Genomic DNA, 16,103 nt, shown 5'->3' with positions numbered 1-16,103 from the left:
TAGAGACCACGAACCTCAGCTTTGCTACCAAAAATAGCCTTTCATAATGGTATCTTTTTCCATTTGCTTCTAGAAAATGTTACACATAGGTCATCGATTGGTTTATAATTTCTTTCCCGAAATAGTATTCGATAGTTGTGGATTTGGTTTTATTAGCGTGAATGCAAGTGTGTGAGGTCGAGTAATGGCACGAATGTGGATATGTATGTTTTTAGAAGTGCGAGTGGTGTTCCGTCCCGAAGAGCGTGTTTATAACATAATTTTATTCTAAGGCTTACACTTTTGCCAGACCTAACGGTCTATTTTATATTTTATACCGCGACTGCAATTCCGGAGGTTCGATGTGCCTCAACGCCATTCTAGCGGATTAAGCGTACAAATGTAAAGCGAAATTTAGGTATTTTACTAGAAACCAGACGCGACAGATGAGACCCACTTGTGACAGACCCAACAAGCGACGGACGGACGACACTTATAAATCACGTCATCGACCATCAGAAATCGGCTCCTTGACAGTTTCCTACTCCTTAGCCAAAGGTCCTTATGTCACACCCTCTGTCCAATTAAAACTCTTTACCTTTCCACCACCAACATCTATTTTACCCAATCAGAACTAAACTAGACAAAACTCCGGACCGAACACGACGAGACAGGACTTACAGCAAAATCGACGAGTCAGTTCGTCTTCGGCACCAATCCTTCAAACATCTAAATTGCACATACAAACGCGTGTTCGAAACGGTACTCCGTTAACGTCCCAATATAACTATTCTACACTTTTCACTAAATAAACACTCTCTTTGACCACACACATTTTGGATCCTTATTATTTCAACTAGTCACGCAATATTAAATTGGCGCGTGATAAGCGTTCTTGGAAATCGAAGGGATTCGATACCGTAGGACGCTTCAAGTGGAATATCTAGAATGCGTGGTGTTGTGTAGTTGCTATGGATCAGAGTCAATATGTTATATATAATACGTGTGTAAATTATAATTTTATAATAAATATACGGTTGTTATACAACAAAGTCATAATAGTATACTACAGTATATTCAGTAACAGTATCAGAATAAGATTCATCGAGTGCTGTATACAAGATAAAGAAGAACAAAGGACTGGAACGAAGTACAAGTATCAAATCAAACATGCCAGTTCCCTTGAAAACAAATTCGTTTTTTAATTATGTGCGTTCGAAACGGTCTAACTACGATGAATTATACATTCCTGCATCTAATTGTACCGCAGCTATACCCAGCTAGTTCTGCACATCCTGAACAGCCCTGTTGCCTGTAATTTTATTCTCGCCATGAATCTATGTATCATCACGAACAGTGGTCTTGCCCATTAATATTCAGGTCTAATTATTTTTCGAAACCACCAAATCAATAATCCCAGTCGAATACACAGCTGTGATTAGATTTCTCATTGTGTAGAAGGGAAATGATCCTATGGAACTTCTTGCTGCTCAGGTCTTACAATCGAAGCAGAGGAATTTGTAAAAGCAGTAATCGTGAACATTATTCTTCTTTATTTATACATATGTAGGTTTAGTAGGTCGTTTTTGAAGTCTGAAATCAGTAATCCCACGGTACCCATAGCCAGTGGTTACATTTTTGTTGCACGAGGGGAAAAGGATTCTGTGAAGCTGCTTGCACCTTGGTTTGATTCTCCCAATGAAAATGTTTAGAGCGAAATTTGAAATTGAAATTTGAATGAAATTTGTCTTTCCAAGAGGAATTTGTAAAAGCAATAGTTACAAAAATTATTTTTATCCATTGATATTCTGGTACAATTATATTTGGAATGATCCTAGGGAATTCACGGCTAGTGATAAAATTTGTTACTGAGTACGAAGGAAAGGGGGCTATAAAATTTGATGTGACTTCAATTTTTTTCAACTGCAGCAGTTGTAAGAGCAACTTGTAGGAGCTGTAATTGTTTAATTGTTAAAACTACCTGATCTTTAAAAATAAAAGTATTCTGCTCGAGTTCTCAACGTAGTGAACCTCATGATTTTATGAGAGTCCTTATAACTTTAATTTATTTAATTAATTCAGAGCAGTTTTTAACAACTATAATTTCGCAATTACTCTTGTTAACTGGTCTAATTAATTTTTAATAGGATCTTTGAGAACAAAAATATTCCATAGACGACCCTAGTGCAATGATCCATGGAATTCTCTAGTTCTTTTTGCAGCCATAATTTCTTCAGTTAAAACAGTGCAGCTTGTAGCAGCTATAATTACTCAATTGTCACTGTCACCTAATCTAATAGCCTATTAAATATGATCTTCAAAAGTAAGAGTACTCCATAGACCATCTTTATGTAGTGATTCTTAGAATTCTATGAAGCTTCTTGGTATCTTATTTATTTCGATTAAATCACTGCAATTTGTACTAGCTGTAATTACTCAATTGTTGCTGTTATTTAATCTAATGGCTTCCTAAAGATGTTCTTTAAAAATGTTCAACAGACCATTCTCTATGAAGCTTCTTGGTGTCTCAGCTATTTCAATGAAATCACTGTAATTTGTCATAACTATAATTACTCAATTGTTGCTGTTATCTAATCTAATAGCCTCTAAACATGTTTTTTAAAAATAAGAATATCTTACAGACTATTTTCATCTACGAAGTTTCTTGGCATCACAGCTATTCTCATTGAAACAATATAATTTGTAAGAGCTGGAATTACTCGATTGTTATTGTTACCCTATCTAATAGACTTCCATATATAATAATTAAAAATAAAAATATCCACAGACCATTCTCATGTAGTGAATCTCAGAAGTGTGTCAAGTTTCTTGGTGTCTTAACTATTTGAATTAAATCACTGTAATTTGTTATAAATATAATTACTCAATTGTTACTGGTATCTAATCTAATAGACTATCAAATACAATCATTAAAAATAAAAGTATCCACAGATCATTCTTATGCAGTAATTCTCAGAGCTCCATGATGCTTATTGGTGTCTCAGTTCCTTCTATTAAAACAGTACAATTTGTAGCTGAAATTACTCGATTGTTACTGTTATCCTATATAATATATATAATGGAGTTCCAGATATAATCATTAAAAATAAAAGTATCTACAAACCATTCTCATGTAATGAATCTCAGAGCTGTGTGAAGTTTCTTGGTGTCTCAGCCATTTCAATTAAATCACTCTAATTTGTCACAATTATTAATTATTCAATTGTTGCTGGTACCTAATCTAATAGTCTCTGATCAAGTTCTTTAAAAATAAAAATATCCTACAGACTATTTTCATCTACGAAGTTTCTTGGCATCACAGCTATTCTCATTGAAACAATATAATTTGTAAGAGCTGGAATTACTCGATTGTTATTGTTACCCTATCTAATAGACTTCCAAATATAATGCTTAAAAATAAAAGTATCCTCAAACCATTCTCATATAGTAATTCTCAGAACTCCATGATACTTCTTAGTATTTCAGCTCCTTCTATTAAAACAGTACAATTTGTAGCTGAAATTACTCGATTGTTACTGTTACCCTATCTAATAGACTTCCAAATATAATGCTTAAAAATAAAAGTATCCACAAACCATTCTCATATAGCGATTCTTAGAGCTCCACGATGCTAAAACAGTACAATTTGTAGCAGCTGAAATTACTCGATTGTTACTGTTACCCTATCTAATAGACTTCCAAATATAATCATTAAAAATAAAAGTATCCACAGACCTGCGAGGCTTTTCCTCGCTGAATAATAACGAGTGAATTTCCTTAACGCATTTACGTTCACGTCTAGCGCGCCTCGACTATTCGTGCTCTAATTTGCATTAACCGTTGCCTCGGATGCCCGTTAGTAAATCATTAATTTCAATGTCGACTGCGGAACGGTTTCGCTGGAAAATAGAACGTCGCGTTCAACCATGCGAATTTTACGCGGACTCGTTAATCCGCGGGAAACGAAGGCCGACCAAGGATGAAACGATGCTAATCGGCTAATGGGAGCTTGTGATCGTTTGTACTTCTTAAATACCCTCTGTTTCTTATTTATTACCACCAGATGAACGTTTCGTTGAAATCCCGATGTTCGTTCGGGGTTTATCATCTCGAGGTACACTCGGTGGCAAAAATATTTAACCCTTTGCACCCGTCAGTCGCCATTTGATAAAATTTCGATGATTGATATTAACCCTTTGCACTCGATGATCTTTTAGTTAGAGAAGAGTAGAAATTCAGGGATTCTCTACTGAGAAACTGACAATACTTTTTTGAGCAGTAAATAAAGAATTGTGTAATAATAGAATTGTAGAATTATTTAATTTTGATACCTCGCACATTTTTACATTATATTAAATTTGATATTTTAATTAACCCCTTGAATACGGCAGACTTTGATACGCAGCAGCAGATACGATGTGCGCCATTTTTGTGAAAGTAAGCGCCCTCCGTGTCAGAAAGTTTAACTACACTGGTGACTGAGAGTCGCCTCTCGAGTGCAAAGGGTTAAATACTGGTTAAATACATGCACAAATTGGGTCTTCGTTCCGTTTCCTGCATTGCTGTTATGGCTCTGTCGCTATTATAAATAATATACTCTCTGTTATTATACTTTATGTTTTAATTTGTGAGCCATGGTGTATAAGGTGGTCGTTACGTGTTTTATGAAGGATTGGCGAAAGATTTTTCCTTTTTCTTTTTTTCGCATTATTATAGGTTACGTTTTGCAATATTTTATTAGCAGTTGTAATACTGTCTTTTTCTTTCCTTTACATTCGGATCGTTGTGGTTATTTCTTGCGATTATTACGTAGCTATAATTTATTAGTGCTTGGAATAATATTTTCTTTTTTCGTTTTCTTTTTCTTCGATAAAAAGAGTTTACCGAGGAATCGTTGCAGTTATGTTTGAAGATTATTACACAGTTACATTTTGCAATATTTCATTAGCGGTTATAATGCTGATTTGTAACGAAGAGACTTCTTGATGGATCGTTGTAATTATTTTTCTCGATTATTACGTGACTGTTCTCTGCAATAGTTTATTGCGAATTGCAATATTAATTTTTGGTGAAAAAATTTTCTGATAGATCCTCGCGATCATTTATTGCGATTACTATATAGATATCTGTATTATTATGTAACTATATAATAATAGTGACACTCTCACAACGACGAATATTTAAAAAATTATAAATATTGTACAATTATCTTATTAGATATTAGAGTAATTCAATATCTGATCAGGATTAACCAAGCTATTTCTAATTCGTCTTCTCTACTTTCTTAAAAATGTATTTCTGTAATGATAAAAGAACATAATGTCACAACTCTGAAAGTATCTCGAAACTTTGCTTTATGCTCTAAAATTTTTATTTAAAATATATAGATATTTATATTAATATGTAACTATATAATAATAGTGACACTTTCACAACGACGAATATTTAAAAAATTATAAATATTGTACAATTATCTTATTAGATATCAGAAAAATTCAATATTAGATCAGAATTAACCAATCCATTTTTATTTCGTCTTCTCTACTTTCTCAAAAATGTATTTTTATAATGATAGAAGAACGTAATGTCACAATTCTAAAAATATTTCGAAATTTTATTATTGATAGTAATATATGATAGTAATATTGATAGTGATATATAATATTGATGAATATATATTGACATTGATATTATTGAATATTATTAATAGCAATATAAAATTTATTATCACGAAATTGTATTTTGTATGAAATTATGTTTTTATTCGAATATATATTCACTATGGATAGTATGGAATTTATATCATGGACTTGACAGCCGATAAATCTTGACATTAGACCAATTCGTGGATAGAATTGAAATTCACGTATAAACGTTGTGTGCTTCCCTATGGAAATTTATTTAAAATAACATGCCCATGATTAATCTCTTAGAAATCTGCACGTCAAGAACTAAATTAATGACGCTTTAAACAGTGTTATGTACTCCTACGCGCGTAATTTGTATCTGACTTTAATTAAGACTTCGACTTGCTTGCTAGATACTTATAGTTTCAAAGTCACTCGGATAGCGATGATGTAATATTGAAATCATTCCATTGGGAATTTGCGTTCAAGTTCGAATTACAGGTATTTATAGTCCTGCGGTAATTTATTCTAATTTAAACCGAAGTTTCTTTTCTGTTCTTTAATTATTTAACTTTAAGCGAAAGTTCTTAACCTTAAGAGATAGAATAACTTGGTTACAAAGGAAATAAATTGGGATATAAATCTGTATACTTTATCAAATTTCCTAGAAAATATCAAAATTCTTAATTAACTTTAAACTATAATCCCTAAACTTTCTCCAAGTCGTTAATTATTTTATTTCTTCCTAAATTAATAAATTCGTAACACGAATTCTACCATGCTTACCATTCTTCCTGCAATTTATTCGTATTAAAATAACTCTATTTATTTTTAATAATTTTTCAATATTTAAATTTATTTATTCGTAATTATTCCTCATATTCTCACATATAATTCTATTCGAATATCGAAGTTTCTTTTCTGTTCTTTAATTATTTAACTTTAAGCGAAAGTTCTTAACCTTAAGAGATAGAATAACTTGGTTATAAAGGAAATAAATTGGGATATAAATCTGTATACTTTATCAAATTTCCTAGAAAATATCAAAATTCTTAATTAACTTTAAACTATAATCCCTAAACTTTCTCCAAGTCGTTAATTATTTTATTTCTTCCTAAATTAATAAATTCGTAACACGAATTCTACCATGCTTACCATTCTTCCTGCAATTTATTCGTATTAAAATAACTCTATTTATTTTTAATAATTTTTCAATATTTAAATTTATTTATTCGTAATTATTCCTCATATTCCCACATATAATTCCATTCGAATATCGAAATATTACGTACCAAATGACTTATATAGAATATTAAATATTAAATATTACGTAATTCTATTTAAATATGAAAAAACAGAACGGATATTGCAGTAGCTATGAAAAATTATTCTACCTTTAGTAACGTTAATAAATACCAACAATTTACGAGAATCCTTTACAGAATTTTTACAGAAATTTTTGTAATACGTAACAATCCTTATACACGTTCCAGGATATCCTAGAGTTCTACATAACCTTACCAAACATTCCTGTATTTACCAGAACGCTTCGACAAACTCACACACGTACATCACACTTCAGTTTCCTCCTTTTACTCGGTTAGTTACTTTCCGATCACTCCAACAAAGTTTGCGCTAAAAACTCCAGGACATCCGCTATCCGTCCATCATGCAACGCAACAAGAGAACAATGTACTATAATCAGAATACCGGCGAAAAAATATTTCATGAACAAGCTGAATGGTATTATCATTCGGGTCGTGTAACAACATACTCGCGTGTAACAGTAACATTAACCGGTCAACAATATCTTAATGCACGGAAGCACGATAGCTTATCAGGCGAAGGAACTGCAGCGAGGCGAACGAAGATACAAACGGAAGCCATTTTCGCGTTCGCTGTTCGGTTTCCCTGGTAATCGTACGCGAATACCCGATAAATCGAAATTTCTCCGCGACTTTCACGGCAACTCCCTAGTTTCCCCTATACGGGGCCGCAGTTTCAGGGTCAAAGGACACAGGCATGGCCTTGATTCTCGGTAGGCCATCCTGGTCACGAATGTTTGTTTATCGTGGAAAGTGCGGCAATGGGAATGTGCAGTAATCGTGTACTTTATTCCCAACGAGTACTTCTTCGATGTTAATCAGTAGTTTTAACGAAGTTTATGGCGAACATAGTTTTTGGAGTAATATTTACCTCGAATTTAATTTTTGTTGATAATCGTATATATTTTGGGAGTGATAGTAATTGAATAGAGCAGATGAATAAAAATTGGGTTAGTTGATGGAGGGTTAGGTTAGGTTAGGTTAGGTTAGGAGGAGGGTATTAATTTTTAGAGAAATCGAGGAGAAAGTGAACAGATAAGTAGACATTAATTTTGAAGTGGAATAATATAAATATAAATAGAGAATGCTAGGCTTCGTTATGTTTTCGTAAGTGAAAGTAATTCTAAAGAAATTATAATTAATAATAAGAATAATAAGAATGGAAATAGATTATATATTAAATATTAAATATAAAATAAATATTAAATAATAAGAATGGAAATAAATTCAAAAGAAAGATGAGAAATACTATCTTTAAATTAAAAAGATACTAATTTTAACAGAGAACAAATTCATAGAAAGTATTAACTTTCACTATTTCTTCCAATAATACAATAAATAAATTAATATTTAAATAGATTACAAAGTCACGTATGTAGCCAAATTTGTCACAAAGAAAGTACATATAATTTCCAAGTTATTAAACAAATTATCTTTTTCAACCCCAATTTTGAGGCTTCTTTTTACCTTCACCCCTGAATATGTGTCATCACCAATAAAATAAAATATACTGCATAAATATCATCAAAGTTACTCGCTGATGTTCAGCAAATATGCTTGGTATGAAGATACTATATATAATTTCCAGGCTATTAAAAGAATTATCTTTTTCAACCCCAATTTTGAGGCTTCTTTTTACCTTCACCCCTAAATATGTATTATCGGCAATAAAATAAAATATACTGCATAAATATCATCAAAATTACTCGCTGATGTTCAGCAAATATGCTTGGTATGAAGATACTATATATAATTTCCAAGCTATTAAAAGAATTATCTTTTTCAGCCTCAATTTTGAGGCTTCTTTTTACCTTCACCCCTAAATATGTGTCATCGCCAATAAAAATACTGTAGTAAATATCATCAAAATTACTCGCTGACGTTGGGCAAATTTGCTTGGCTAGTATGAGCTAACCCAAATGAAAGTCCTCATCGCTTTATGATAATCTATATTAGTCCATTCAGCGTAACTAGATTAGGAAGCTAATGGAAAGCTCGAGACTGCATCTGAGCTGGTTCCGACGTTGGTCCGTTTGGTATTCCTTTATGTGTTAATTCCCGATACTCTGCTCTACGATTCGTTGCACGTCTCCGTTCCATCGTTCCCGAGTTAATAAAACGGAGATGATTTTTCATCCTTTCAACCATTTTGTTGTTCCTAGCTGTACTTCTTTCACCAGTGTTTTGTTCACCGTGAATGGCTTATTCAGCTGCTTGAAGAATTAGGCCAGATCTCACGTCGTTCGGTCTGCCACCTTTCTACGCCATCGAGCATGGATCATTACACATTATCAGCTTCTTATGTCTACCTTCTATTTAACGTGGCTCGTTATAACAGGCAATTAAGTTGTTCAAGAGGTCCAGTCCTCTTCTTTCATGTCACATAACAACACGCTCTTCTTCACCCTGTTTAATCGGGTTTAATCGGTTCATGCTAACCTGATTACCTTCTCTCTATGCGGTTCTTCCTCTTCTCGTCGTTTCCTCGGACTCTGAGCATCTTTTTCATCTATTTCTTCGATTTCTAGGGCTCCGGACTTCTTCTTCGTCTATTTTCTCGTTTTCTCGGACTTCGAACTTCTTCTTTGCTTATTTCTCTGTGGGTTCTGAGACTTCGAACTTCTTCCTTCGTCTTCTCGTCGGTTTCTTGAACTCTGGATATCGTTTTCATCTATTTTTTCGACTTCTAGGGTTCTAGACCTTTTCTTCGTTTATTTTCTAGTTTTCTCAGACTTTGGACGTCTTCTTCGTCTATTTCTCTTCGGTCTTTGAGAGTTTGAATTTCTTACTTCGTCTTCTCATCGTTTGCTTGGAGGCTGGACATCTTCTTTGTCTACTTTTTAGATTTCTGGAGCCTTGGACTTCTTCTTCGTCCATTTTCTCCTTTTTTTAAATTTTGGACTTCTTTTTTCGCCTATTTTTCTTCGGTTTCTTAGAGTTTGATCTTTTTTCTTCGTTTTCTCATTGTTTCCTTCTGTTTTTTCTATTTCTAGGGTTCTGGACTTCTTCTTCGTTTATTTTCTCGTTTTCTCAGACTTTGGACTTCTTTTTCGTAAATTTTTCTTCGGTTCTTGAGACTTTGAACTTCTTCCTTCGTCTTCTCAGCATTTTCTTGGTCTCTGGATATCTTCTTTATCTATTTCTTCAATTTCTGGTACTCTGATCTTCTCCTTCGTCTATTTTCTCGTTTTCTCAGACTTTGGACTGCTTCTTTGTCAATTTTTGTTTGTTTTCTAAGATTGTAAATTTCCTCTTCGTCTTCTCATCATTTTCTCAGACAGTGGACATCTTTTTCATTTATTTTTTCGATTTCTGGGGCTTTGTACTTCTTCTTCGTCTACTTTTCTTCGTTTTCTAAGACTTCGAACTTCTTCCTTCGTCTTCTCATCGTTTCCTTAGACTCTGGACATCATCTTTATCAATTTTTTAAATTTCTGGCGCCCTGAATTTCGTCTTTAATTATTTTCTCGTTTTCTGAGAGTCTGAACTTCTTCTTCGTCTATGTTTCTTCGTTTTCTGAGACATTGAATTTCTTCTTCGTCTTGTCACCGTTTTCTCAGTCTATGACCATCCATTTTATTTATTTTTTCGATTTCTAGGACCCTGAACCTCTTCTTCATATACTTTTCCTTGTTTCTTGAGACTTTAAACTTCTTCTTCGTCTCTTTCTCGGTTCTTAAGACCCTGGATACCTTCCTGTACTCCTGGTTTCCTAAGACTATGCACATCTTCGTCTAATCCTTGTTCTCTGATTCTCTGGAGATCTTCTTTGTCTCTTTCTCGGTTTCTGATACTCTGGACTACTTCTTCGCCATCTTCTCCATTTTTAAGACTCTAAACATCTTCCTTCTCTTCTCATTTTAAGATTCCAAGCACCTTCTTTACCTTTTTCCCATTTTCTTAGACTCTAGACCTCTTCTTCTTCTGCTCGTTCCCTAAGACTCTAAACATCTTCCCCTTCTTCTCATTTTTTAAAATCCCAAATATCTTCTTCATCTTTTCCTCGTTTTCTAAGCCCTGGAAATCTTCTTCGTCTATTTTTTCGTTTCCTAAGAACCTAGACACCTTCGTCAACCTTTTTCTTTCTAAGACCATGAACATTCTTGTCTATTCCTCATTTTCTCAGACTCTAGACACGTCTCTCGTCCAGTGGATGATCCATCGTCACAGGAGACTCCCGTCCAGGCAACATTGACCCAGATCATAGTCCTTTTTCGTTCCCTGGCACGGTGCTTTTGCCATCGTGATTAATCGATGAGAAGCAGTATCGTTTATCGCCGTTAAAGTTCACGAAAGGTAACTTCTTTCACGTGTTAGAGGCTGCAAGTCTCCGGGACGTGGAATTGCATCAGGCGCGCACTTGAAGTGACTGGGCACATTTTGCAACCTCCTGTCGAGACTTCTTCAACGGTGCAAAAAGCCAATAGCTCCGACGTATTATGTCTATATTCTTATTTATAAAGCGATTTTTCGAAGGCCGGGGTAAAAATCCACCACCAATGCTTCGTGCCGTGAAATTACTCTTCATCGATGACATTTGTTTTCGACCGTTGCGCTTTTTGCACTGGAGCAGCGAATAGTTTGAATTCGCTGGATCATATTGAACCTGACTTCCTTCGAGATTGTAGGTCTATGCTTGCTCTTCGAGGCATTTCAACGATTGCGTTTCAATCTTTTCACGAATGAAATACACAGATTGGAGTCCAACATAGTTTACAATACTGGTACAATAATATATACTGGAATAATATATTACAATACTAATACTAGGATAGAGTATATACGATACTAGCATACTCGCAAAAATATTCGGAAGAACGAATCATGAAATTCATGATAACTCTTTGCACTCGGCGATCTTTTCGATTCAGAAGCATAGTAATTCGAAGGCTTTCTGCCATAAAGTCGACGATATTTTCAAAATGGTAAATAAGAAGTGCAAATTAATTGCAAATTGTTTTCCTTCCTTTTTCCCACGTCATTGGGGAATTTAAAATTCGAGATATTAATTAACAATGATCTTTATAATCTGATTAAATGGTAACTGAGAGTCGCCTCTCGAGTGCAAAGGGATAATTTATTTTTCAATACTTAGGTATATTATTTGCAATAATAATTCTACATTAATATTCTCTATTTCTATGTGTTTGAATATTTTTGTGAAGTATTGAGTATTTATTTATTATATATTATGAATTTGAGTATTTTTCTTATACATAATTCTTTCAAATTTTTCCATGCCTAAGTTTGGACAATTTTTAATCGATTTCGAGGTTTCTTTACTTCTAGACACCTATCCTCTTGTTAGACTTGTCATTAGATCAGTGAAATTTCATTTATCGAAATAGAATTTAGGAATTATTCCATTTGTAATAATTACAGCAACGATATATAACAACTAGATGCTTTGAAAATATCTGTACACTTATAAATATTTTATTATACACCTAGTCAGATCTAACGCCTGTCTAGGTCATTTGTCGTCAATCGATTTACCGAATACTCGGGACTTTCATATTTTCTAGTTACAGAGACATAAAAAGTTGGGAGTTTCTGCAGTGAACTGCGTCTTCTTTTGTAGAAAGAAATATCCCAACGTTTTGCAAGCACTACGACCAACTTCGTCAGCAGTCCAATGACACTCTGATACAGCATTATCAGTGTCCTCTGATGAACTTACTTGCAACTCTCGTTGAAATCGTTGAGCTATTTATGAATAATGTCTGCTCCGAATTCGAGGAGTTCTTCGAAAAAGAGACAATACCATTATTTGTCTCGATTTTCGATGATATAATTTTGGTATTTCATTGGTAGTCGATTTCTATATTATATGGGCTTCAGTATAGTTTCGTCGGTGTAGTACCGGTTGATTAAATCCATGATTCGCATAAGCACAATTTTCCGTTCCCCTAAACGCTCCCAAAATTTACTATAAATTAACACAGCAAGAGAAAATCTAAATTGCTGTCATTTTCTTTTAAATTCACAGTTTTTTAATTTAAATATTTCCTACTTTTCTATTTTTCGATAAAAATAACAGTCTCTGCTGTATCAGCCATCCGAACCCATTTTATAAACCTGCCTGTATGCATAATTGTATAATTTTTATAATTTTCTCTCTTTCGTAACGAAAAAAATTACAAATGTTCTAGAAGCCTGGATAAATAAAATAGCGGAAACCGCATGTCGAAAAGTCAAGTGGTTTCTTCGAAAAAAATTCCCAAAGATGTCCTCTATTTTAATCCGGATTCGTGGAAGACCCTGTTTATATCAAGTTCCTAGGGCCATTTATACGTCTGGTCGCAGGACGCTTCGTCCTCCAAATTGAGCGGACAGTATTCCTCGGCAGTGACCCTATCCAAATCCCCTATATCCGCTCTCGGCTTGTACGGTAGCTGGGAGACCAAGATACCCTCGATCGGTTCCTTCTGATCCGCGTCCTCCTCGAATTCCCAGAAGTCGTCGTTGGATACCTGATCCCTTATGACCGACTTAAAGTCCCTCTCGGTCAGCGTGATCGTCTTCACGTTTCGCCTCCTGGGCGATTGATTCTCGCGCGAAATGTCCCTAGGGGCGCGCTGCCTCCTGTCGTATTTATTTCTCTTCGGCGGGCTCTTAGACACCGCGGAGACTGATCGATGATGATCGTCGTTCTCCCGGCGTTCGAGGTCACGGCCGTCGTGATTAATAGGTTGTCGAGAATCCTGTTCATTCTCGGACGACTTCCTACTTTCCAGCCCCGATTCCGCGACGGTTCCCAGGAATGCATTTTTATCGGTAGATTCCCCTGCGGCCTCGTTTTCACTGGTGCCACCTGTCACCCGAGTGCCGTCGCTCGTTCCAACGGAAACGTTTTCTGCAGCTTCGACCGCACGCGACACAGTCTCCGCGGCTTCGAGGATCTGCCGCGGCGGCGCCAGCGTCGCGTCTGGGCGTGGCGTGGTCGCACCGGGAACGGCCTTACCGACCGCGTCGGCCACGTCGGACCTCATTCGCGGATTCTTTCGATACTCTTCCTCCAAGTAGCTTCGGAACTGATCCCTGAAGTAACCGTCGATCATTTTCCACACGCTGGTGCTGTACCAGGTGAGTACGCCGATGAGAAAGATGCCACGGACGATCAATCCCAGCATGGTCGTCCCGTGTCTTGTTTATCGTCCGGTCTTTAATTGCCTTTGGCCAATTCAACGCGTAATTTATAACAAGCGTGACCTCGCTGCTAATAGCTATTCCAATTTATCCAGATATTTCCATGCGGAGAGGTTATGGTTCGCTCGCGTGGAAATTCTTCGAGGAAACTTAAGAATAAGAATTTGCTGCTTTACGACCTCGAGAATCGATACATCGATACTCGATATCGTGTCACGAGCACGGGGAAATAAATATTTCTGTATCGTTTACCCTCTTTGATGTTGAGTCATGTTACGCGTTAGTATAATACGAACGCACGTCTAGAGGTTATGTTCTCAGATAATTTGAAACAACGTCGTTACGTATCCGGAATTACTTAAGTGAAATAGGTTAGGAATAGGCTAACTTCACTCGACACTTATGTATTTTTGGAGACCGAGAACCTCATTCGACTGGCTATCTTGGTTTCCAAACTACGATTTTCGATTATGTCGGGTATAAAACACTGTCTCTTATAATTCACCGTAATAATAATCTTTCAGGATACCGATAACTTCCTGGAATTTGGGTAGGCCCATCGTGAAGAAAATTAGGATGGAATTGGCAATGACGAAGAGTCTCATCATCTCAAGGCCATCGTTCGACCTCAGCCACTCGCTGAAACCTTGATTCTCTTCGTCGTTCAAAGATATCTCGTTCTTCTTCTCGTTTTTCTCGTCATTCGTCTCGCTCTGTCTACCCTTTCCACCTTTGTTTTCATTATTGCTTCGTTTCTTCATCGCTCCTATGTGAATCTCATCTGAAAATCACGAAAGTTTCCATTTTTAGGATAATTAATTTAATAAAAGATATAAGGAATTTTGGGATTTTGATTTTATTTTGCATTTTAATTAGACTAGGGTTATTCTGAGTTAACTCGGGACTCGTTGCAAGTATTATGTGTAAGAATGATTCCGGTCATCGCCACTCTGGAGTACAGTTTTCCCTGTGTCTATAGTGAGCTCGCCTAAAATACATTGCCTTAGGAGTTGGAGGTAAAAATGGAGCTGCAATGTGGTTGGTGCTGTCTTGGAGGTGCTTCCTTGGTGCTATCACGTTATAGCTATGAATAGGTCAATAAGTTTGAAAATTGAAGCGCTTCATATTTCTGCTTTTTGCTGTTAAATGTTCTTCTGAGCAGAATGAATTATTGATGAGGTAAAATTAACACGCAGCTCCATCGACGACTATGTATGAAATAGTAATCAATCATTAGAGTGAGGCACATACTTGTTAGAGGTTGGAAAATTTGAATAGAATTACTATAAATATAAGCTGCGTTAATGGCTACATATAAAATAGTAATCAATCACATGATTGAGACATATACTTATCCCAAATTAGAAAAATTAAATAGACATGTTATGAATACAAGTTCTCTTAATGATTGTACGTGAAGTAATCAATCATTGGATAAAGACGTTCATTTAGTCCAAATTAAAAAATTTAAATAAAATTGTTACAAATATAAGTTCTCTTAATGACTGTATATAAAAATAGTAATCAATCAGAATGGACGAAGACAAGTGCATATTTCAAATTAGAAAATTTAGATAAAGAAAGTTATTAATAGGGAAATTAATTAGTATACTTACTGTCTATTTTATTTTGTATGAATACGTGTATGAATATTAATATGTGTAATTAATAATGTGGAAAATTTAATCCAGTGAAAATAATTATTCTCATTTGTCTTTCAATCTTTATACTCCTCGTAGGCAAATTCAAAATTGTTTTGTCCATTTAAAACTGATGTTGAAATTATTCCATTTATCCAAAAGTAAAATTAAAATCGCCCTATTCAGCCAGAATTAAAATTAATATAATTTCATTCATCGAAAGGTTAAAATAAAAATTATATTATTTACCCAAAATTAAAATTAAAATTATTCCACTTATTTGCAACTGGAATTAAAATTATTTCTCCCTGGAAAAATAAAAATTACGATTATTCCATACACCTACAACGAAAATTAAAATTAAAATTATCCCATTCATCTAA

At 34.9% G+C, this 16,103-nt stretch overlaps 1 protein-coding gene across 1 annotated transcript; it reads right to left on the bottom strand.

The window, feature by feature from the left end:
* Positions 1–12,409: 12,409 nt before the first annotated feature.
* On the bottom strand, positions 12,410–14,574 carry LOC108550682 (uncharacterized). Its single transcript, XM_017904488.1, has one exon. It carries the CDS (start codon positions 14,062–14,064, stop codon positions 13,210–13,212), a length of 855 nt encoding a protein of 284 aa, XP_017759977.1. The 5' UTR covers positions 14,065–14,574; the 3' UTR covers positions 12,410–13,209.
* Positions 14,575–16,103: the final 1,529 nt, after the last annotated feature.

This window comes from Eufriesea mexicana, unplaced genomic scaffold (assembly GCF_001483705.2).
Source record: "Eufriesea mexicana isolate 0111107269 unplaced genomic scaffold, ASM148370v2 scaffold2948, whole genome shotgun sequence".
Taxonomy (NCBI): Eukaryota; Metazoa; Arthropoda; class Insecta; order Hymenoptera; family Apidae; genus Eufriesea; species Eufriesea mexicana.
This window is presented reverse-complemented; position numbering and strand designations above follow the sequence as displayed.